Source organism: Aplysia californica, unplaced genomic scaffold, assembly GCF_000002075.1.
Source record: "Aplysia californica isolate F4 #8 unplaced genomic scaffold, AplCal3.0 scaffold00421, whole genome shotgun sequence".
Classification (NCBI taxonomy): Eukaryota; Metazoa; Mollusca; class Gastropoda; order Aplysiida; family Aplysiidae; genus Aplysia; species Aplysia californica.
In genome coordinates, this window is record NW_004797691.1 from 578,964 (window position 1) to 601,574 (window position 22,611).

The 22,611-nt window shown below is 41.2% G+C and overlaps 2 protein-coding genes across 2 annotated transcripts in view; one reads left to right on the forward strand and one right to left on the reverse strand.

Moving 5' to 3' along the window:
- Positions 1-1,814: 1,814 nt before the first annotated feature.
- Positions 1,815-22,611, reverse strand: part of LOC101854353 (torsin-1A) — a 28,347-nt gene continuing 7,550 nt past the window's right edge. Inside the window, exons 2-6 of the mRNA XM_005104482.3 lie at positions 12,528-12,863; positions 11,175-11,440; positions 7,138-7,313; positions 6,156-6,286; positions 1,815-3,376 (exon numbers count right to left, since the gene is read on the reverse strand). Of these exons, the coding sequence (XP_005104539.1) occupies positions 3,054-3,376; positions 6,156-6,286; positions 7,138-7,313; positions 11,175-11,440; positions 12,528-12,711 (1,080 nt within the window). The 5' untranslated portion in view covers positions 12,712-12,863 and the 3' untranslated portion in view covers positions 1,815-3,053. The remainder of the gene's footprint in view (positions 3,377-6,155; positions 6,287-7,137; positions 7,314-11,174; positions 11,441-12,527; positions 12,864-22,611) is intronic.
- Positions 21,283-22,335, forward strand: LOC106012589. The gene has a single exon (XM_013085957.1). It carries the CDS (start codon positions 21,283-21,285, stop codon positions 22,333-22,335), a length of 1,053 nt encoding a protein of 350 aa, XP_012941411.1.

A 22,611-nucleotide genomic window follows, 5' to 3' on the forward strand; every position in this document is an offset into this window, starting at 1 on the left:
AAAGTCAATCTGTGAACGTACTGGCTGATGATTCATTTCACTTTGCATAAATCACATTATGGACTTGCCACACTAAACTAAACAAAGAAATATCAACAGAATGCACAACCCTGGCTTGAAGTATTGTCACCGATTTGCAGTGGGCATTACACATGGGTTCTATTAATATTATGCTGTCTTAGTATATATGCCTAAGAATAATTCTTGGAGGAACAAAGCGAGATAAGATTACCAACAACTAGGTGCCGGAAAGATTAGTAGTTTCTATGTCACTTCCCCACTGCTCATACGAGGGCTGTCCCACGGAAAACCGGAAAAGGTCCATAAAAGCAACAAGCTTTGTCCTATCATGATAAAAATGTAACATATCATACCTAAACATGTGCTCTATTTTTCAATGTAATCACCATCCCGCCGGACGCATTTTTCCCATCACCGGATCAGGGAGAAGATACCCTCCCTGAAGAATTTTTCGTCAAGGGATTTCAACCAATCTTTCACAGCTTCCACGACGTCTTCGCCGTCGGTGAATCGCTGTCCAGAAATATGGCGTTTCATTGGTCCAAAAGGTGATAATTTGACGGGGCCAAGTCAGGACTTTGAGGGGGGTGTGGCAGAACTTCCCAGCTGAACCTTTGGATCCAGTCTTTCGTAGCGTTTGCGGTGTTTGGCGCGGCGTTGTCATGCTGCAAAATGACCCCGCTTAACAGCCGGCCTGGTCTTTTTCGGCGCACAACATCTCTCAATTATCAAGAATCTGGCAGTATCTGTAAGAATTAACCTTTTGTCCTGGTTCCAGCGGAGAACCCTTAGCATCCCAGAAAACCGTGGCCATGAGTTTCTTCACCGATGGCTGAACTTTAAACTTTCTCGGGGGAGGTGAAGACGTGTGCTTCCAAACCATTGAATCCTTCTTCGTCTCAGGGGTCATGTGGAGTATCAAAGTCTAATCACCTGTAATAATGCTTCTCAGGAATGCTTCATCGTATTGTTGGACGTCTCCAGATGCGTTCATGACTCCCGTGACAGCTTGGCGACAACGATTCAACAAAGTCTGAGACACTTCAACACGTTGCGTCTTGTGGTCAGCTGTCAGCTCTTTTTAGGACCCAGCGAGAAGAGACCTTTCGAAAGTGCAACTCATCAAACACTATCCTATGAACAGTCGACTTTGAAATGTTTAGACACTCGGAAATTTCGGGAATTTTTAGGCGCCTGTCTGTTTGAATGAGTCCGTTAATGCGACTCTTGTTGTCCTCAGTCTTGGCAGAAAAACAAGGTCCTGGGAGAACTTTGTCATTGACATCCTTATGCCCGGCTTTGAACTTACTACACCACTCATACACCTGTGACTTTGCCATTTCTTTCTTCCTGTAAACTGACTTTATTTCAGTGTGTATTTCTATAGGCTTGAGACCTTTTGGGGTCAGAAACCGAATGACAGACCTCACTTCTACCTATGACCAATTTTCCAAGGGGGTAGCCATATTTGGAGAACTGCTGTGTTCGTTTGGTTTGTGCAATGCTCATGGTTCTCAATCAGGAAATTCCAAAATGATTGTTTTACAAGTGTGCGTTTACAGAATGTCAAAATATTGAATAGTTTTCAAATTACAGCCAAATTCTGGTTTTCCGTGGGACAGCCCTCGTACAACACAGACTAAGATAGTTAAAACATTTTAACTACAAAAAAGAAGGGAGAATACTAAAAAAAATCTCTTATGTTGAGAACTAGAGAAAGGAAGGAGGGGAAAAAGTTATTTCCCACCTAGTAAGACACTGTACATCAGGGTTTTTTTCCACACTCTTTTTCTGTGTTTTGCCTATTCCGATTTTCATGAACGTTGAGTCACCCACTGTCATATATTGCAATGCAGTAGCACTCCTTTATGCAATTCGCAAATTTCCTTATAAAGCGCAAAAATAACGTATTCATCAAGTCCAAAGGAGAAAAAAACCTGATATACAGTACACATACATATATATGCCTGCCTTAAAGACTTGACTTTAATAACATTGATCAGTTAGAATAAGGGAACAGACGGCAAGAGATTGCAGCTACGACCAGTCTCAAGACAAAAGAGAAGGAGGTAGCACTGAAAGCAAAAATACCACACCTAAAGAGACACAAGATGATGCAGCAGATTGTAGAGCTTTGCAACTTTTTCTCGCATTTTGATTTATAGCCATCTGAATTTTCTCACACTCACTAGCTTCATTATAATTAGTCACATGTTCCAGAGAGAGAGAGTGAGAAGAAAAAAAAAGAGAGACAGGGATAAACACAAAGAGGGAGGGAGGAATGGAGATAGAGAGAGAAGATATAAGATGAAGACCATTGTCATAAACCTTACACTCTGATTTGACAGATCAGCACCAAATATCTGTTTTATACCTTCACCTTCTCCTACAAAGCTAGCACACAAATGAAAACAGAAAAAGAAAGCAAAGTTCTTAGGGAGCACGAGACAACACAAGAGCACCACAGAAACATGAGAAAAAAACAAAAACATACAAAGAGTAATAAAACATGGGAGTGTAAATTCAACATAAAATGGCAGTAAAATTCCTGCTTTAACACGCAACATTTTTATCAACATAGTTTGGTAGCCCCAGAAAGCTGAGACTAGTATTTTCTCATCACAAAAATGTCTTGAGAAAAAGAGGAATATAATGTGGAGGGGGAACTAAATAGTTCCACAGATCTGTCACGTGGAACTGGATCATTGTAAGAAGGGAGTGTAACATTGAGAGAGGGTGTGTGTATGCATTTGTCAGTGTGTGTTACATTTATTTTTGTGCATGAGTGAGGCAGTGCAAGCACCTGTGTAAATATGTGTGTGTGTGTGTGTGTGTGTGAGTGCATGTGTGTGTGTATGTAAATAGTGTGCAGGTGTTTGTGTGTGAGGAAGTGTGTTGATGTGTGTTTATGAATATGTGTGAAAGAACACATATGTGTATGTGAGAGCACATGAGTGGGCTTGTTGTAACTTAGAAAGACAAACACATCTGATCATCAAAAAAGTTGAACACAACACACTCTTACATAACAGCTACATCTCATCCTTCCTTCCACCAGGCATATTCCAGGATTCTTTCCCTACAACCTCCCTGTCCATCATGACATAGTCGACCTTTTCAGAGACCCTTTTGCAACCAGTTGAAGAAAAGATCTGCTCAGTGGTAGGTGTGAAGGTCAACTCTTTAAGCACGCTGTCTATGACCTCCGAGGGAATGGTGTGTCTTTTCTTGAAGTATTTTCGGTCGATGAGAGCGTCAGTTATACACTTCTTCACGTGCGACTTTTCAAGGGGTAGGAATGGAATGAAGGCGGTTATCAGATGATTGCTGATAAGTTGGCTGTGCCACAGGCCCTCTGAAAAGAGAACAAAGAAGTGTGCGATTGTAAATGATTGTAATTACAGTATCCACAGACTACAAAAAATTGCAGAGATTTCAAAGAACATGTTCGGTCACAGGTAGGTTCTGCCCTGAACAAAATATGAGCTACAGAAGTAATGCAAACATACAGTAAAAACATTATGAGAGAGAGAGGGAGAGGGAGAGGGAGAGGAAGAGGGAGAGGGAGAGGGAGAGGGAGAGAGAGAGAGAGAGAGAGAGAGAGAGAGAGAGAGAGAGACTGCAGGGTGTCCAGCAATATTTCCTGAAAAAATTTACTACCAGGGAAAAAAAATTACTACCCAGCAAATCAAGCCCCACACCAGCTCGAAAAAGGGAGTTCATTTGCGCCATCAATAACACATATTATTATATAATATATAGAACGAAAACAACACACAACAAAGTCCAGTCGACACAATGGACACAGACGATCGCAAGCTTGCTCGCCGCTAGATTTAGAGTTTTAGTAAGGGTTTTACAGCGCTCGCAACTGCATAGGTCATATGAGCGACAAGGGGTGGGTGTCAACAGAGAAGTCCAAACGGGGAATCAAGCTTTGACTAACAAGGCACCCTGGAAATAGTAGTTCACAAGAGTGACAAACATACAAAAGAAGTAGAGGAAAATGACGACAGTAAAGAAGAGGACAGAACAAGCAACAGTGCCCCCTATGTTGGTCCAGCACAATATGAGCATGACATTGATAAATCAGCCCATATTTACAATTCTGCTATGCATAAGAACATGTTAATATCCCTTTGGGAAAGGCCTAAAGATGTTTCAGTCAGTAGCACTGCCCTGGTGGTGGTGGTGGGGGGGAGGGGGTAGCTTTAGATCTAGACCTAATGTATACACACAGGGTGACTGCCATACCGGCTTCTCAATTTTCCAGGGGGGTCATCCATTTTCCAGAGCCATGTTACACAACAACACACACGTCATTCAACAACATGTCAGTGTTGCACTGGGGTCTTGTTTGACTTAAGTACTTCAGTTTCTTATAGGGGCCTAATATTTTCCTCTAATTATTATATACATTGTATTTTTTATATTTTTTATGAATCCTGCTTTGAGCATTTGGAGGGCCTTGAACAAGAATCTCTACTGTCAAGAACCAGTCTGGGTGTCACGACTCATATTATGAACATGAAAGAAAAAAATTATTGCTCAAACTAAAAGTAGAGCAATAACTTGAATGGCTCAAGTAGACCTATTCAGGGTGGGGGGTGTAAGAACTGTGGGGGGGCAAGAGGCAGTGACACTGAAAATCTGCCAGTCTTGAACAAAAAGCTACAATATTGTTCTAATTTACTATCACCCAACAAATGAAACGCGAACACTTTATTTCAATAACACAGCTTACAAGGTATCATGAAGGACCCCGATTCAAACAAGGCCTGCACCAACGCGCGCTTTGCAGAGGGCTCTAAATCTAATCAAAACTCTGAAATTTCCTAACAAGTTTTCGTCCTCTGGTGCTACCTTCAGCCCCTCCTCCCTCCCTCGAGAGTTAAAAAAAAAATCAATAATCCCTGCCCTATTCCGTAGTCCTATGCTTCGCAACGCTCAGACTTTTTAATGAACTTTGGCGACCCCAACAAACTCCGGTGCTCACTGATGCTGTATCTTGTGGTGCCTCGCGCGAAGGTTCACTGACCGGTCACGACGGCGAGCCCGACGATCTAAAAATCGGATGACGCTTGCATTTTCTTTTCACACACACACAAGTGACAGCACGGTGAAGAGTGCAAGTAATGATTAAATTTTATTTGCACGGCGACACAGCGTTTATACTGTACAACCTGCATATCACAAATGTTGCGTTATCAGTTTACCGTCGGCAAATTTCTGGGTCGTAACGAAAGCGAAAGTAGATCTTGATTTTCCCGATCAAGCCTCGGTGTCACATACACTTCCACCTACCGCCATAGCCGCCTTTTCGCTTGAAACGTACTCTCGGATGGGGAAAAGGTGAACGAATATTATATCACAATCGCGACCGTCAAAAACGGAGTCATGAACCGCGGCTAGGGTTCACTGAAAAGTCTTGCTGGCTTCATCACTCAGTAAGCAGGCTAATTTACGACCGTTTACCAAATGTTTACTACCTTCAAGACAAATTTACTACCGTTTACGGCCTTTACGACTAGGGTGCCGAATTTACGACTTTTTTACGACTTGGCGACTTTGCTGGACACCCTGAGAGAGAGAGAGAGAGAGAGAGAGAGTGAGAGAGACAGAGAAACAGACAGACAGACAGAGAATGAGAGGGAGAGAATGTGACGTGCAGATATGATATTACATAGTGTTGATACTGTCTAAGATGACCGTCCGTTGTCAAGAAGAAAAGTGGTGGTCTTGGACAGATGGATATCTCAGAGTTTCATTTTATAATGCAAAAAAGACATAAAAGGTGATTGTCTTATACAGGTGGCTTTTACAGCAGGTTCGAATGTACGTGTGTGTGTGTGTGTGCACGCATGTGTATGTGTGTGTGTGTGCGTGCGTGAGTGCGCTTATGCGTGTGCAGCTGCATGCGTGTGTGTGTGTGTATTTTCCATTGCAGTAGTCAGACCAGACCAGACCATCAATGATTTATTTATAGAGGCACCAGCCATCCATGAGATCCATTGCAGTAGTGTGTGACAGTACACTGTCAATTTCTTAATATAAAGGATCAATAAATTAAACCGTAATCTTATCCATCCGAATGTTTAAAAATGTGCACATACGGATTGGCTGTGTAAACTTACGATGACTGTCAGAGTTAACGGCTGCACGTGTAACCTTTCCCTCAACTTCTGATAACTCCAGGCTCACTCTTTTCTTCCCAGACTGCCAGTGATCCAGCACGGTTTGAGCGATAGCTGAACCTCCAGAGTTACTGTTGACATTTAGAAGAGTATGTATTTATGAATCAAGTCGTTGAAGCTGTGGTAAAGAGTTTTGTATTTCTTCAATCACTGAAGGTATCCCTGTAACAATGTTGACATTTATCAATATCACCTGGGAAGAAACTGCTCAAGACCACCCTGTTGAGCACTCTTTAAGAAGATCTAGAGTTGCTGACTTTGAAGAGAAAAGCATCAGGCATAAAGAACAGAGAAGTCAGCTGAGAAAAGACAGAAAGAACTTCATCTCCCAGCCTGATCCAGCCCCACACATCCCCTGCGCCCATCGCAACAGACATTTCCGGGCAATGACCGGCCATCTCCGCACATACCCCCCTCTCCACAGTGCTGTGAAGTGGGAAATGGTCATTTGTCCCAGCCCTTAGAACAGGTTGGACAGTACATTTTAGTTAAAGTTGTAGTAAAGAGACATCAGAACACTCACACTAGTTCCCCACAAATATCTTCAGATTTGAGTAGAGCAGCAAGTTAACACAAAGACTGTCATTTATAGCAGGGGAAGTGGGAAACAGCCATACAGGGACAATAGGGGGGAAGAAAAGGAGGAGGATCAGTGATGGATTTCAACCACCTGCAACTAAAGACTAAATTTATTGCATTTGTTTGAGATCAGAAGCATTATTACTAGAGTAGAACGTCAAGAGATTTCCGAGACATGTGAAATTACATCAACATCGAAAATCAAAAATCTTTTTAATCAAACTAACAGAAGGGACAGAGAACTCTAAAATTTTTTGGACAATTTATCTCTCACTCAACATATGATTTTTGACAAAAGCCATACGATCTATCTTCCGTATTTGTAGGCTTCATTTTTCATTACCTCAAAAACAAAAATATGCCTCTGCGGTAGTTGACGCCACCAAGTTCATCATAGTAATCCATGTACGGCTTGATCACATCCAGTAAGAGAGGGGGCAGCTTGTCCACTTCATCAAATATGAACATGGACCGACCACATCTTGTCATGTTGCCTTCAATCCAAGACTTGAGCTGAGCCTGAAAGAAGGTGTGCACATATTTTCAATGTCCTTTTATAATGCACATATACACATAATTAAAGTACGGCTAAAAGAGTTCTTCCTTATGTGGTTGAACTAGTTTTCAGGTATACAGTCAAACCTGTGTAAGACAGAATCGCAAGGGAGCCCGAAAAAAACACAGTCATAGATATTTTCCGTCTCAGGGGAATTTAGGGGGGAGATGGAGCGGGGCTTCAAAGGCCCAGCTTGAGGGATCAAGGACCGCTTGTCCAGTCGGCAAGCAGTGGTCAAAACTTCCCACTTCCCAACTGCTATCCTCTCCGACAATGACATGCGTCAGTCTTACTTATCCAATTACCACTAGGGGAATTTAGGGGTCAAAGCCCCAGCCGGTGGGATCAAGGATCGCTGGTCTGATCAACAATCAGTAGTCAAAACTTCAAACCTCTCAATTGCTATCCTCTCTAATAATGACATGCGTCAGTCTTGCTTGTCCAATCAAGTTCAATTACCACCACTGCCTGCCTTTCATAGGACCACTTTTTGACCTGTTAAAAACAGAAACGTTTGAGAATCTCCTTTGCTTCCACCCTTAGCCCCACCCATCGGTGTAACAAGCACAGTCAAACCAATGCCACCCCTCACTGCCATGTAACAACGATACTAGAACCCTTTTCTCAGCGGGCCGTACAATCATACGGTCAGGGCAGCAGGTATTAGTCAAACTAATTTCACACACCTGGCTTCTGGATACCCAAGAAAGTTTCCGTGGTGGCTCGCTACTCGAGCACTTTCACTGGCACACGTGAGATTTCATACCCACACCTTTCTGACCATCTGCATCGCTCAATGCTCACATAGATGGATACATCTACCCCCAAATTGCACCCCTGCCCCCCTTCCTCACACAGCGGCATGGCGTTAAGTTTAGAGCCGGCAGGAACCAAACTTGCGAGTTTTGTTTCAAATAAGGGCTGAGCGAGCGAAGCATTTTTCGTCTTAGACAGTTAAAACCCTCGAAAGGGAGCAGATTTTCCTTTCCATTTCCGCAACGAACAGGTCTCCCTTTTATACAGGTTATTACAGAGGAATATATCAAGGGGGGAGCGGGGAGATTCCATTAAGACCATTAAGGCAGGTTCGACTGTATATTATTAAATGCTTTTTGGATTTTGTGTGTGAGTGTGAGCGTGGTTTACTTTCACTACTCATGCCATTGATGTAAAGCATTCAAAGTTTATACGTGTATGGGATAGAGCGCTATATATAAAGGTAACCTATTATCTTAATTATGAATGGTCTAAATGGTTCTAGATAGTAGAGTTGGGTCGCGCTCGTTAAATTAGCGTCTGCGAGTAACGAATGATTCACTGGCACTACTCGCAAACGAGCGGATGGGAAACAAGCCATCTGCTTGTGAAGATTCGTTCGCTACTTGCTACACATTGGACGCAGAGACAACAGTTTGTTTAGTGAGCGAGCGTGCGGGCTGATGGACGGGGAGCGACTCCTTCCATTGCATACTACTTAGAACCCCTATACCCCGTCATCCACCTCCCCCCCTCAAAACTAACAAAAAAATGTTTAAATCACCCTCCTGCCTCACATAGTAGCTACGCGTTTAGGGCGGAAATTTCTCTACCCCCCCCTCAAAAAGGCGTTTGCGAATTCTTTAAACTTCACCTTCGCGATAAATTGGAACGCACTCAGTGTGAACCACACACTAGGTGAAAGGTTACACACATAGTACAACATCACCAGCCTCTCTCACTCCCTGTGGCACCGCTAGTGGTTTGAAACACTTGGCCTAATTCACAAAAAATAGACAAAGGGCCTAACCTCGCGGAGTATCTTGTCTGCTAGAGTTGGTCCGTTCCCCAGCCCGCTAAGCGAACAAAATTGGGGAGCGGACCCAAAAAACGAACTGTCTTGAGGCCCACTGTACGCTCGCATGGCCGTCTGTTACCCGCTCGCTCAGACTGAGTCGGCGAGTAAAGAACCCGTCTGTCAGCTCCCCCCAACTCTACTAGATAGGAGGTACTTTTACAAGGGCCAGCATTAGAGACTAGTGCTGTGCGATTTTGAATAAACAAAAAATCACCCAAGCTTCGAAACGTGAGCTCACTATTCATGACATTCGAATACCCCCGTCGAATGTTTCTTTCTTACATATTATGATAAGCATAAACCCAGACTTAAGTGCCGCTACTCTACATTCGCTAGCTAAACACAGCCTTGTCGAATGTTTTTTTTCTTATATGTGATAAGCCCAGATCTAACTTCTGCAATTAGCTGCACCGTCGAACGGTTTTTTCTTATATAAGATAAGCCCAGATCTAACTTTCGCAATTCGAAGCCCTGTCGCATCGTATTTTCTTACATGTGATAAGCCCAGATCTAACTTCCAGTTTTCACAGCGCCGTAAAAATAGTTTTTTCTTATATAAGATAGGCCCAGATCTAAATCCGCAATTCGAAGCGCTGTCGAATAGTTTTTTCTTATATTGTGATTACCCAGATCTAACTTCCGCAATTAGCTGCACCGTCGAACGGTTTTTTCTTATATAAGATATGCCCAGATCTAACTTTCGCAATTCGAAGCGCTGTCGCATCGTATTTTCTTACATGTGATAAGCCCAGATCTAACTTCCAGTTTTCACAGCGCCGTAAAAATAGTTTTTTCTTATATAAGATGGGCCCAGATCTAAATCCGCAATTCGAAGCGCTGTCGAATGGTTTTTTCTTATATTGTGATAACCCAGATCTGACTTGCGCTGTTCAACGCCAGTCACTGAGTGCGCGTGTGTTGTTGTCGCAGACAGTGCAACATGTTGACATCACGTCACCGTTCATAGCGCTTCGAATTTCGAGTAGGGTTAGGGGAGCTCATTGTGACGGCTAACTTCATGAAAAAAACATTCGCTGCGATTCAAGAGTCATGTGCCCTTGCTTGAGCTGTCCATAGAGTGAAGAGTGAATATTGAATAGTAAGAGCTCTAAAGGACTGTTTTATAACTATTATCACTCTGTCTCGTAACCATCAAATAAAGAGTATTTTTGTATATTTATCTTAATGATTTTAGATATAATGTGCTCCAATTTTTCTACGTTTGAGTTCGATAAAAAATGAGACGGAAATCCATATCTGTTATTCTTTTTAATCACACGCCATTCGAATGGCTCTGCCAGGCTTCGAATAGCTGTGAATAGTGCAAATATCATGAATGTCGAATAGTAAAGTCGAATGGGCACACCTCTATTAGAGACCAGCTAAAACTTCAGGAAGAAGTTTTCCCCATATAGGCCAAATTCCAAAACTCCACACAAGGAGCTCAGTAAGCCTTACAGTTACAGTGCCAGGCTATTTTTAGCCCTCACTTCCCTCTGGCCCAGGTAACGCTGGAGTCCTTGACTCTTCTGGCCTAACCAATACTGACTGTGACTAACATGTTGCAGACATTAAAAAAAATTCTTTACGAACTTGTCTTTGAAGACAACATGAAGAATTTTTTTTGGGGAGACAATTGGACAGATTTCAGTAAAAATACCTGACTGGGGTAGAGGAGGCCAGTGCCCTGTGAGAAAAATATATGTGACTGGGCCAGGGGAAACAGTTGACTCAATACATCCTGTTCACCTTTCTGTACCAACCTGCAGTTAGATCAGGTAGAGTGAAGTACCTTTTCTAATGAATCAACACCTTAACTGTCACAGCCAGAAATATAGCCTGTGATCCTTGTAATATTCATCTGATACCTTGACCCTCTAGACTAGAATATCCCAAAAGTAACTGACAAAAAAAAAAAACCCACAAAAAAACTTACGACATCCTACATTGCTACTAACAAAAACAACAAGAAAAGTCAAAATCAAAGTACCTTGTAAAATTCAACCATTCCTTCATGTGGAAATTCTTTTGTAGCCGAGATGAGATGCACGAAAGGGCTGCGCAGACCACCTTTGTAAATGTTCTCTGCGATGATGCGACTCACAAAATTCTTTCCCACTCCAGTGAGACCATGGAAAGACAGGACAAGAGCCTTGGGTGGGTTGCTAGTCCGCATGTGTCCTTTGACGTGACCAATCACAGTTCTTTGAACCAGGTGTTGACCATGTAACTTTTCAGCCAGCTCACGAGACAGGCCTGAGAAAGAATCAAGCAGTCCCATATAACAGAGAATTTTCTCATTTACTGTTATTAAAAAGTAATACTGGCTTTTGATCTAAGTTCTTAACCACGTATTTCAGTGAAATTTTCCATACAAAGACCAAGGACGTCAGCATCTGAATTTAGAGTGGAATTTTTTTATTTCTAAGCTTGCACTAAAGGCGGGTGAGTCAGGCAGGTAAAAGCCGGTATGTCTATACAGCGGGAAAGCCGGTGGGGCTCAAAAGGGGTAAAAACACATGCTAAAGTTAACAAATATATATATACCGATTCGAGAAATATTGAGTGAAAAATTTCAGAACCTCATTCTCAAAATAGTTTTAAATTGCCTTTTTCGAAAGACATTGCAAGACTCAAATGAGGCCCCACTGCGAATGGAGACCCCACATCTGCGTAGAGGGTCCACTCATTTCCAAATAGGGGACGGTAGTTTGTTTTAAAGTGATACCTCGCCTCAGCAAAAAATATCCCTAAAAATATAAGTAAACTTTCGTTTCTTCATTACAAATATCAAAAACATCAAAATTTTATGAGACAAAAAAGTATAGCCCTATTCCGATTTTGATTCAGCTTTAAAAGCATTTTGACAATGGCAACCGAAACTCTAATTGATTAGCTCACAAATTACAACAGAATGTAGACAAGCAGCAAAAATTACCTTTTATATTAATTATCAGGTAGATATGTAATATCAAGCAGCAAATTCTCCAGATGCCTGTATAAAACTTCAACAAAGTTTTGCACGGATTAATTACATTTCCAAAATTCTACACACAAAATCAGTTTTAAGATGGAACAAGTTACTTTGAAATTGGTACCTTTTTAAAAGGCTCACAGATCTACAATCTATCTTTGATCCATCAATACTTTTAACACTTCATCTATTGCATAAATTTAGAATGCAAACAGACCAAAGGGCACCACATACAGCATTGAATTAAAAAATGTTTTTGCAAATTGATTGTTTACACATTTTTCCTAGAACAATTCCAAGACAATGAATTTTATATCTCAAAGAGAGAAACAATGAAATTAAACAAAAATATCATTTTTGACAACAAACCTTCTATGTTGCTAGGAATCCAAACATCATTGCAGCACACAAATATTTTGCATCTCAGTGCATCGAAGCTGGTATAGGCCAAAGAGCCCAAGGCAGCAAAACCAGCAGATATTCCAGCAGAAAAAGCAATTCCTGGGGTGCTAGCCAAGAGCACAAGGCCCAGCACAAAAGTTCTCTTGAGCATTCTAAACTTGTGTGAAGCTATCAACTAAAAGAAAGAATGCCTATAAACCTACAGTTAATAAAAAAAATTAAACTAGTAATTTCCCCAGAAACATTGTGCAGAATCATCAACTTTGTTCCATGGTCCCAAATGGCAGTCAGCTGAAGACAAAACTGAAAAAAGAAAAAGCATTGGCTTTGTCAATTTGCATGTCAATAAGATCTGAAACCCTTCATAGATGAAAAATATCAACTTGTGTCTGTAACACACAGTTTTTTAAAAGTTAATAGTCTCTTCCCAAGATTCCAGTTCTTGGGGTTCCATTACCCCAAAATAGAGATGGACTATTTGAGAGGGAGGTCAGAGCTGAGCACCAAGTAGCCTACATTTCCATGAATATAAAATAAAGGCACATATCCAACATTATAAAAAAATTATTTGGTAATTTGTTTTTTGAGTTCTGAATTGCTTTTAATCATGATAGCAAGCTTGAACCTGCTTTTTACCTAGCTTACCTACATTGTACAACTTTCTTAGACTTAGTGGGCCTTGCATGCGACACATGGTGCAGTCTTAAAACAATACTTTCAGTTCTCAAGCAACTCTTTTTGATGTTTAAGTAACATAAAAGAATTTTCTGACTGATACCTCCGTAATACTGACTTAATGGAAATTGCACCTTCTACCCACCATAGACACCAAATGGCTTGAAAACAGTAAGGTGTCTTATACACTGGAGAAAAAAAAAGAAAGTGTTTTTTTACAGCCTGAGCAAAGGCTAAAAATTTAGCTGATAAGACAAATTGTCTACACACCATCAAATCCAAAATTAATGTAAGACTGCACATTTCTTTGAACTACTATGTAACTCAAGTTACTCTTACGTTAGGCCTACTTGAAAATTAGTAAAAATTCAAACATTTCTAAAGGTTTTTAAATATTGAGGGAGGTGGGGAGCATATCCCCTGAGTGAAATTTATATGGGAGGATTTAGTTCTGTATTTTCCCATACAATTAGATATTTTTCATAGTAATATAAACAAAGTGGCTAGCCGGCTAGCCTGCCAGTTTGTACTTAGGTTAGGCCCTATTGATCGAAACCTGTTTTGGCCTCAGTCGATTCTCTGTATGGGGTTCTGGTGTCACTAAAATGATGACAAATGACGACAAAACTGTAAACCCTTTGTTTCTCTTGGAATCATATCTTATCCTGAAGATATTTTAAACACCTACGAAATTGATGATGACATGTGTCATAAGTGACACCTGCTTTTTCAGATGACCATAGTTCATTTGTTTCTTTATCAGTTTGAATGAAATTTAATATAAACTTTCAACATTCTTCTTCAACTAAGAAGTGAGAGACATCATCATAGATGGATTATGGAATACACCAATTAAGGTGTTAATTGTCCCTCAATAATGGCCACTCATCAATAATCAGTAAAACGAATTTAAGGCATCTTTAGTGAGACATCAACAAAATTCACGAAATGTGAATCAAACAAGAGCAATAAAATTTGCTTTTTCATTCTTTGACATATTGAATTGACTTGGTGTTTATAAAGAAAAAAGTACATGATGCTACAGAGAGCACCTAGCACATCTCTGCGATCGGCCCAAATATAGATGACATATTTCCACCATCTATTTTTGTCGTCTTCCAAGGTTTCCCTCGCGAGTTGAGACTAGAAAACTAAGGAATATGATAATTTGATTGAAGACTGCATAAAAAAAATAAATAACTTGGATCAAAATGAAGGTGACAAGTGTAATTATAAGTATGAATATCAACTGGAAAGGGTATTTATCTAAATATATCAAATATACCTATCTTTGCAGTGTGTGTGTCTCATAGTATGTGTGTGTGTGTGTGTGTGTGTGTGTGTGTGTGTGTGTGTGTGTGTGTGTAAGAGTGTCTGTTTACGCATGTGTGTATCTACTAGCGTGCCCATGCGTGCATGTGTGAAATCATCCCGTTCCTTTGCTCATGTGTATGTGTTTTTATGTGGATGTATGTCCGTCTATACGTGTGTGCTTAAGAATATAAATTATTATGTATTGAGAGTGTCTGGAATGGCTGAGCAATACCAAAATGTATATAATACCAATTTATTTGTTATACAAAATGGCAATAAAGATCATTATTAGGATGATGAAAGAATAATAATAAAAGGTGATGGTGATAGATCGAGTCAACTCGTGAGAGAAACCCCGGAATACGACAAAAATAGTTGGCGGAAATACGTCATCTATATTTGGGCCAATTACAGAAGTGTGCTAGGTGCTCTCTGTAGCTTCATGTGAAAAATGTTGAGTACACATTAGTAATTATTCAGGTAAAATAAATGCATGTCAGTAATGCAGCGTTTGGTTTCGTCTCAATACAAACTTTAGGTATTGCAAATTAAAATTTTATTTACAATTCAGTATCTAAAACATTTTTGTGAGTCTAGCCATCATTATTACGTTCGACTACCCTGCCAGTCTAGCCGCCCTTAAGTACGACCGGCCTAGCCGCCGTCTGACCGTCATTAAGTACGTCTAGTCTAGCAGTCTAGTCATCATTAGGTATGATTGGCCTCTTCCTTAATAGGGCAAGGTTTGGGGTTTTCTTGAAAACCATTGACTTGGAACGGTTTTTGGGGCCATCATGCGTGTTTGGCAAAACAATAACATTATATTGTAGGGCATTGCAAAGCGAGGCTCAAAAGTAGTTCGGGCTTCATTCAGTGTTGGTTCCACCAAAGTTCAATATTACTCTCTCTTTGTACTTAAAGGGAGACGTACACTCCCGGAAAAATTTTCTAAACGAATGACTTTTATTCACTTTCATGTAATTGTGCAAGAAGTTCATAGGTAAATAGGATGTAGGATGTAGTAAGGGTGAATTTGTTGATTTTTTCAGAAAAATGGGTCTCTGTGGTGGCCATCCTGGATTTTCAAACCAGTCTCTTAGTGCAGAAGAATTTCATAGTAAATATTGATTTATCAGCCTGAAATTTGGTACACAAGTACAAACCTATATGGACTGGGGATCCATATGAGGATTTTGACCTATCTTTAAAACTAAAAAAGTGAGCCCAAAGTCAATGGACCCCCGAGAGTCAGTTGACGAAATTTTGGGATACATATTACAAAAAATTTGAATATTTCCACAAGTTACCTATATTTTCCAATTCCCTCACATAGATCCCCTGAATGGATCTTAAAGCACCTGTACGCCAAATTTGAAGCTTCTGGCTTCCGTAGTTTTTGAAAACGCCTTGCACCAAGGAGGTCACATATGTCAAAAAGTAGATTTTGAGAAAAACAGAGAAAACAGGGATTTTAAAAAGGATTTTTAGTGCAATTTGCACTTTTCAAACGCCCTTTTAAGTCATTTAGTGTGTTTTTTCCACAGTTTCTTTATTGTGACCTGATAGAACAAATGTCAAAAGATGTTTTTCAGCAAAAAAACACAAAAGTTGAATAGTTTGAAAAATTTTATCGATATTTTCTGGGATCACCGACCCGGGTCTTCCCAATAAAATAAAAGCTAGTACATTTACTATAAATTTGGCACTCTTCCTGAGAAGTGGTCCCAGCTTAACTCCATAACTCCATAGAACTTTATACACAAAATCGGAAATGGAAGTCTAGTCAAAAAAGCTGACTGAGTGACTGAGTATTTATTAATTTGGGGGGGGGGTAATTTGATTTTTTAATACTTTCTACTCATTATTTTTTTTCCTCATTGGGTGGCCTGGTATTATTAAAGGAAAGGGTTATTCTCACCCAAGGTGAGAAAAACAAATGTCTCGCTTTTCTTACCCCCTCATTTTACCATAAAAGACCCAAGACGGATCAGGGCTGACAGGTTACCGGAAATGCCCCTCAGGGGGGTATCAGGACTGATGCTCCCCAGGATCGTGTATGTGTCCGAATAGTTAGTCAGTGTTGTCAGTTTGGAGCCAAATCCCAGAAATTGGCTCTTTTTTGGATTGCATCTGGCCCGGAGGGTTTCATTTGGCTCTCTAGCTCTTTTTTGACTCATAACTCCAAATGTTCAAGAGGAAGGGAAAGAAGAGGCAAGTAAAAAAGAAAAAGAAAGAATAAAAGAAAAAAAGGAAAGTGAAGAAAAGAGCTTGGATTACTTAATTATTAAACTAGTTAACACGACTTAAAGCCCTCGCCCATTTGGTCTGAATAATTTACACTATTCTCGTGCTCGTATTTCGTTACGTTCGTACACGTTCTCTGTTCCTTGAACAATAAATAATAATTTATTGTGTGCAGGCAGAGATATTGTGTGCAGGCAGAGAGGCCTGCCATCGTTAAGTGTGTAAACAACGAATGAGGCCGGTCCCACATCCCGCACAGTAGTGTCGGTAGTGAGACATATTTTTTACTGGAGAGGCGAAAACAATGTTTTTACATTATTATTATTCTATTACAATGAAACAATCCTTAGAAACATAGAAGAATGTCCAGGTCTCAAAGTAAAGGGAGAAAATAATAATAACATCAGGTATGCAGATGACACAGTTTTAGTAGCAGGCTCAGAAAAGGACCTTCAATAACTTCTACATACTGCTGTTACAGAAAGTGAACGAAAAGGATTAGTGTTAAATGTAAAGAAAACAGAATGCATGGTAATATCCCAAAAAAAAGCAGCAAATCCTAGTTGTAATCTCATTAGCAAAGGTGAAAAGATCAAACAAGTCCAACAGTTTAAATATCTAGGATATTATGATAACATCTGATGCCAAATGTTCCACAGATATAAAACGTACAATTACAATGGCTAAGGCTAGTTTCAATAAAATGAGCCCAATCCTGAAAAATAGAAACATCTCAATGACCACCAAAATGAAAGTTCTGAAGTGCTAGGAATGGTCAACCCATCTAAATGGCTGTGAATGCTGGAAATCACTAAAGACAGTGAAAATATAGTAGAAACAACAGAAATGTGGTTTCTTAGGAGACTGCTAAGAGTATCGTGGGAAGAAAAGAAATCAAATGGGGTAGAGCTTGATGGAGCCCACACGGGACGCTCAATGTTAAAAACAATCAAGAAAGGACAAAATCAGTTACTGGGACACCTGAACATTATAAGGGTCTTGAACATCTAGCTCTCATTGGCAAAATTGAGAGCAAACGAGGCAGGGGGTATGCCCAGAAGAACCTACTTAAGGAACCAAAACAAATGGGTAACAGGGAAAGATCAGGGAAACGTAGCTTTTTTGAGAGCATCTGAGCAAAGGAATGAATGGAGAACCATGATCGCCGATGTCTGTCGCAGATCTGGCACTGGATAATGATGATTATTCTATTTGTTGTTCATTAAAGATTTAATTTAGCAAAGATCTGGTTAAGATGATCATATAAATATCTGTTTCAAAAGTCGTAATTTTCCATATCCCATATCCCAACTTTAATTCTGTAAGAACACTCCTTCATCTCATGGGATGGAACGCTTGAAGCAGGCCGAACGATTTCATTAAAAAAATATAGATCTACATCACTGTCGATGTCCATGGGGGGATGAGAATAGCGGGTCATGTGCTATTCTCACCAGGGGTGAGAATATAGATAGGACAGGAGGCCATTATTAAATATAAAAGGTCCAAATACCGTTACAAGTCCGATTCCATGATGTCATTTCCATGTATTTTTGCCTCCTGATTTAGGAAATTATGTAACTTGAAACTTTAGCAAAATATGTCTAAAATGGGTTTGGGGACCTTTTTTTAAAAAATATAAATTTACCGGCGTCTTTTCACCCTGGCAACTCAGCCAGCTTTTTTACTTGACTTCCCTTTTCGTTTCCAATTTTGGGCGCTCTTTGGAAATTGCCTCCCCCGTTCCATTGGCAGCCATTTTAAAACTGATAAATAGCCATGTGTAAACCTGAAGATAGTGAGTTTTATTTTTTTATTATTATTTTTGTCAGGGGGGAAGCCCTCAAATCCCCCTGAAACCACATGCGGCTAAACGTAGAACGACGCACCTGCCTGATTGGCTGCTTATTTTAGTAATGTGATGTCATCACATCCTGGGATACCCACAGACTATTCTTAGAAGACTGCGGAGATATCAAAGATTCTCTACTACACTACACACTACACGATCTTTGGAGATACCGCATGGAATGACATGTTGGGTCAGTTGCTTGACCTATTATTCGTATCGATGTGTTTCGCACAATAAAATTTCACACTTGGGGCTAACAGCAGCGCGCTAGCCATGCTCTGGGGATGGAAGATCGCTTAGATCGTTGATGCTCAGAACAGTAAGAACGCTGATGCTTCAAATTGAAGCACTGTAAACGCAAAGACAATAAAGCGCACTAAAATCGCCGTAAAGACACCCAGAGATTACCCCACTCAAGCCCGATTAACAATGTGCAGAAGAGACAAGCAGCAGCATCATCGGAGCACCGCATCATATCACATTACCGGTACGTCTCCTGGAAAAATATCGCACAAAAACGTCGTGCCATGGAAGGTACATGATCTTCGGTTTGATGCGGTTTGCTATGTTTGGATCATGCAGTCACGTGATTGGAGGGGCATCCCGGTCTGACGTCACACAAGATGGCCGCCTTACCTTAAAATAGTTTGTGTCGTTCTACGTTTAGTCGCATGTCCTGAAACCCCCCCATGTTTTTGTTAAGGTAGCGTCAATTGCCACAGAGTAAAGCGGTAGCAATTGACGCTAGTGTCAATTGCCACAGAGTGAAGCCATGTCAATGAGTTAGGGAGACACACACACAGGGACAGAGGTGAGCGTAACCGAAAGTCCACGAACGCAGAACAGCGAGCTCACATAGGCTAGATTTCCTCACCAACGCAAAAGAGCTCCAACTTACTCGGTGGCAATTGACGCTGGCATCAATTGTCACCGCATCACTCGACTCGGTGGCAATTGACACTACCTTTTGTTAGGTCATCCCTGAAACTCCCCTTACCTTGTTAAATACCAGTGAAATTTTACTGCTCATTTTGTAGGTTAGATCTACTGATACAACATTGATACTGACTATTTAAATCAGTATCGATATCCAGTACTCTGTGCTAGTGTGATTTAGTGCTAACGGGACCCCAATTATACAGGAGTACAGGAGTGCCCAATTTTGTGTAGGCCTATAAATTTCTATGGAGTTAGATTTAGATCTAGGCCGGGACCACTTCTCCCGAAGAGTGCCATTTATTAATGTAAATTGTCATTTTTCAACAACAATAACAAAAAAGGGAAACTTCAAATTCAAACAGAAACAAGGTGAAACTGAATGTAAACTAAAGTGAAAGATCGTTGCATTCATTGTCTTTTGTTTTTGGAAGGGCCTATTTTGCAACGCCGCGTAGCGATTAGCACCAGAGCTAAATAAAACACCGTGTGTTATATGAAGCTAAATCTACCTTTCGTTGTTGGAAGTTCTGATGGCCGAAGGGGCAGCGCGTCTGCGTTTGAAGCCAAACCATTATTTTAGGAGCAAGGGTATGAATCCCGGTCAAGGAAGTTCTTTTTTTTTTTTTTTTTTTTAGTCCTATTCTCGTTGTTGCTTTGTAGTTTTAGCAGTTAAGAACAGGTTCCAAATGTTGGAAACACTAGGCGAGGATAGCAGCGCGGAAGAAACATGGGAGGCAATAAAAGAAGGGTGGACCACTGTGTGTCAAGAGGTACCGGAGAAACGGAAACGTGAGCACAAGCCTTGGATATCTGCCACCACTCTGAGGAAGATAGAAGACAGGAAAAAGAAAAAGGATCAGGTAAACAGGAGCAAGACAAGAGCAGCCAAAGCAAAGGCCCAAGAAGAATACACCAAAATAATGAAGGATGTAAAAGTCAGCGTATTGAAAGACAAAAGAAACTATGTAGATGAGCTAGCGCAGGAGGCAGAGGAAGCAGCAGGGGCAGGAAACATGAGAGGACTGTACGAAACCACCAAGAAACTTGCTGGCAGATACAAGAACGCAGATGTGCCAGTGAAGGATAAAGAGAGAAAGCTTCTCACAAATCCAGACGAACAGAAAGAACGCTCCGGGGTGGGGCGACCATCCCCGACCCGGCGGGTCCCAGGTGGCGGATAGGGAATGGCCACTGTTATAGAGGTTAGCTGTGAATATGTTGAATAAGCAGCCCCGGACCAACTGGCGATGCTCTTACCAGGACGGGGTGAGGTGGTAGGTGGCACTACCACGTCATTAAATGCCCTAGGAGTCCTCTGACGGGAGCATCATGCGGAAAAGGACCGCATTAAGTCCTGGCTACGGGTGGGATCCGGTAACAATTCCTCCCCGTGCTCCCAGGGTAGGTCCTTGGACCTGGAGCTGGAGTGCTGAAATCGGAGGTATTGGGCCGCAAGGCACACTCTAGAGAACCACAATACCACGTAATACTGCAATATATGACACTTGAAGAAGGTAACGTTAGATATGGTGCTCGCCCTGTGAGGACCCACCAGGCAGGTGCAGTGCCGGGCCCCAAGCCTCGAAGGGGTCCACCCCAGCGACTGGAGGGCCTTCCATCGTCTTGGAGTGCCAGGAGACGAGGAAGAAAAGCGACTGGCAACACAAAATAAAACAGGTAAAGAAAAGTCTTAATATCATGCACTGGAATGCTGAAGGAATCTCAAACAAGAAAACAGAGCTGGAAAACTTTCTAAAAGATAATGAAATACACATCAGCTGTATACAGGAAACACATCTGCAGGAGGAGGCAAGCTTTAAGGTAAGAGGATATCAGTGCTTCAGAAACGATCGCCAAGGTAGAAAAATAGGAGGAGTATTGACCCGGGTAAGAAATAACCTAAATACCGTTGAAATCAAGAAATATACAGGAGAAGCTGAATATATCCACAACAGGATCACCACCAGCAGAGGCAATCTGGATCTAGTGAACTATTATTGTCCAAACGATAAAAACCTTGTGCTAGAAACCATCGAAGTCCCAGACACAGACTTTATCATCGCTGGAGATTTCAACAGCCAGTCCCAGAGTTGGGGTTACAACAGACTAGACAGAAGAGGAGAAGAAATAGAGGCTTGGCAAGATGAAAACCATCTTCTGCTTGTAAATGATCCTTTAGATCAACCCACATTTTATTCTCGAGCTTGGCATTCAACTACGACTCCAGACCTAGCACTCTGCACAGAAAACCTGCACAGACATCTAAGCAGAACAGTGGAAACCCAGCTCGGGGGAAGTGACCATCGCCCTGTTCTTCTTACCATAGTAGAGAGCCTGCCAGAGGACAGCCCGAAAAGGCCGAGGTGGAACTACAAAAAGGCAGACTGGAGACTATTCAGAATAAGAACTAATGAGCTGACAAAGAACATCGCAGTCTTCGACAAAAACATAAACAATGCCATCACAGAGTTCAATGAAAACATCCTTAAGTCAGCAAAAGAAACCATACCTAGAGGGGTAAGGAAAAATTACACCCCATACTGGACGCCAGAACTCCAGAAAACACATAACGACCTCATCAAGGCCAGAGAACAAGCCGAAACACATCCAGGGATAGAAAACAATAACAAGCTACAGAGGTGTAAAGCCCACTATCTCAAAACCAAATTGGATGCACCAGGAAAAGCTGGAGAGACAAAACGCACAAACTTAACCTGGAAAAGGACACCACAAAACTATGGAGGCTTGTAAAGGGGCTAAATGACGAAGGAAATAAAAGTGCCAAGATCACTCTAGAAGTTGAAGGAGAGATGGAAATGGAGAAAAGGGCTGCCCATACCTTTGTAAAAGCATATGCTCAAGAAAGCAACATCAAAATACCAAGAGAGAGACAAAAAGAAGTCAGACAAGAGGAAAGAAGAAAAAGAAGTACAAATAACAACCCGGAAGCAATGGAAAAGGACATCACCATGGAAGAGCTGAAAAAAGCAATAAATCAACTGAAACAAAGAAAATCACCAGGCCCCG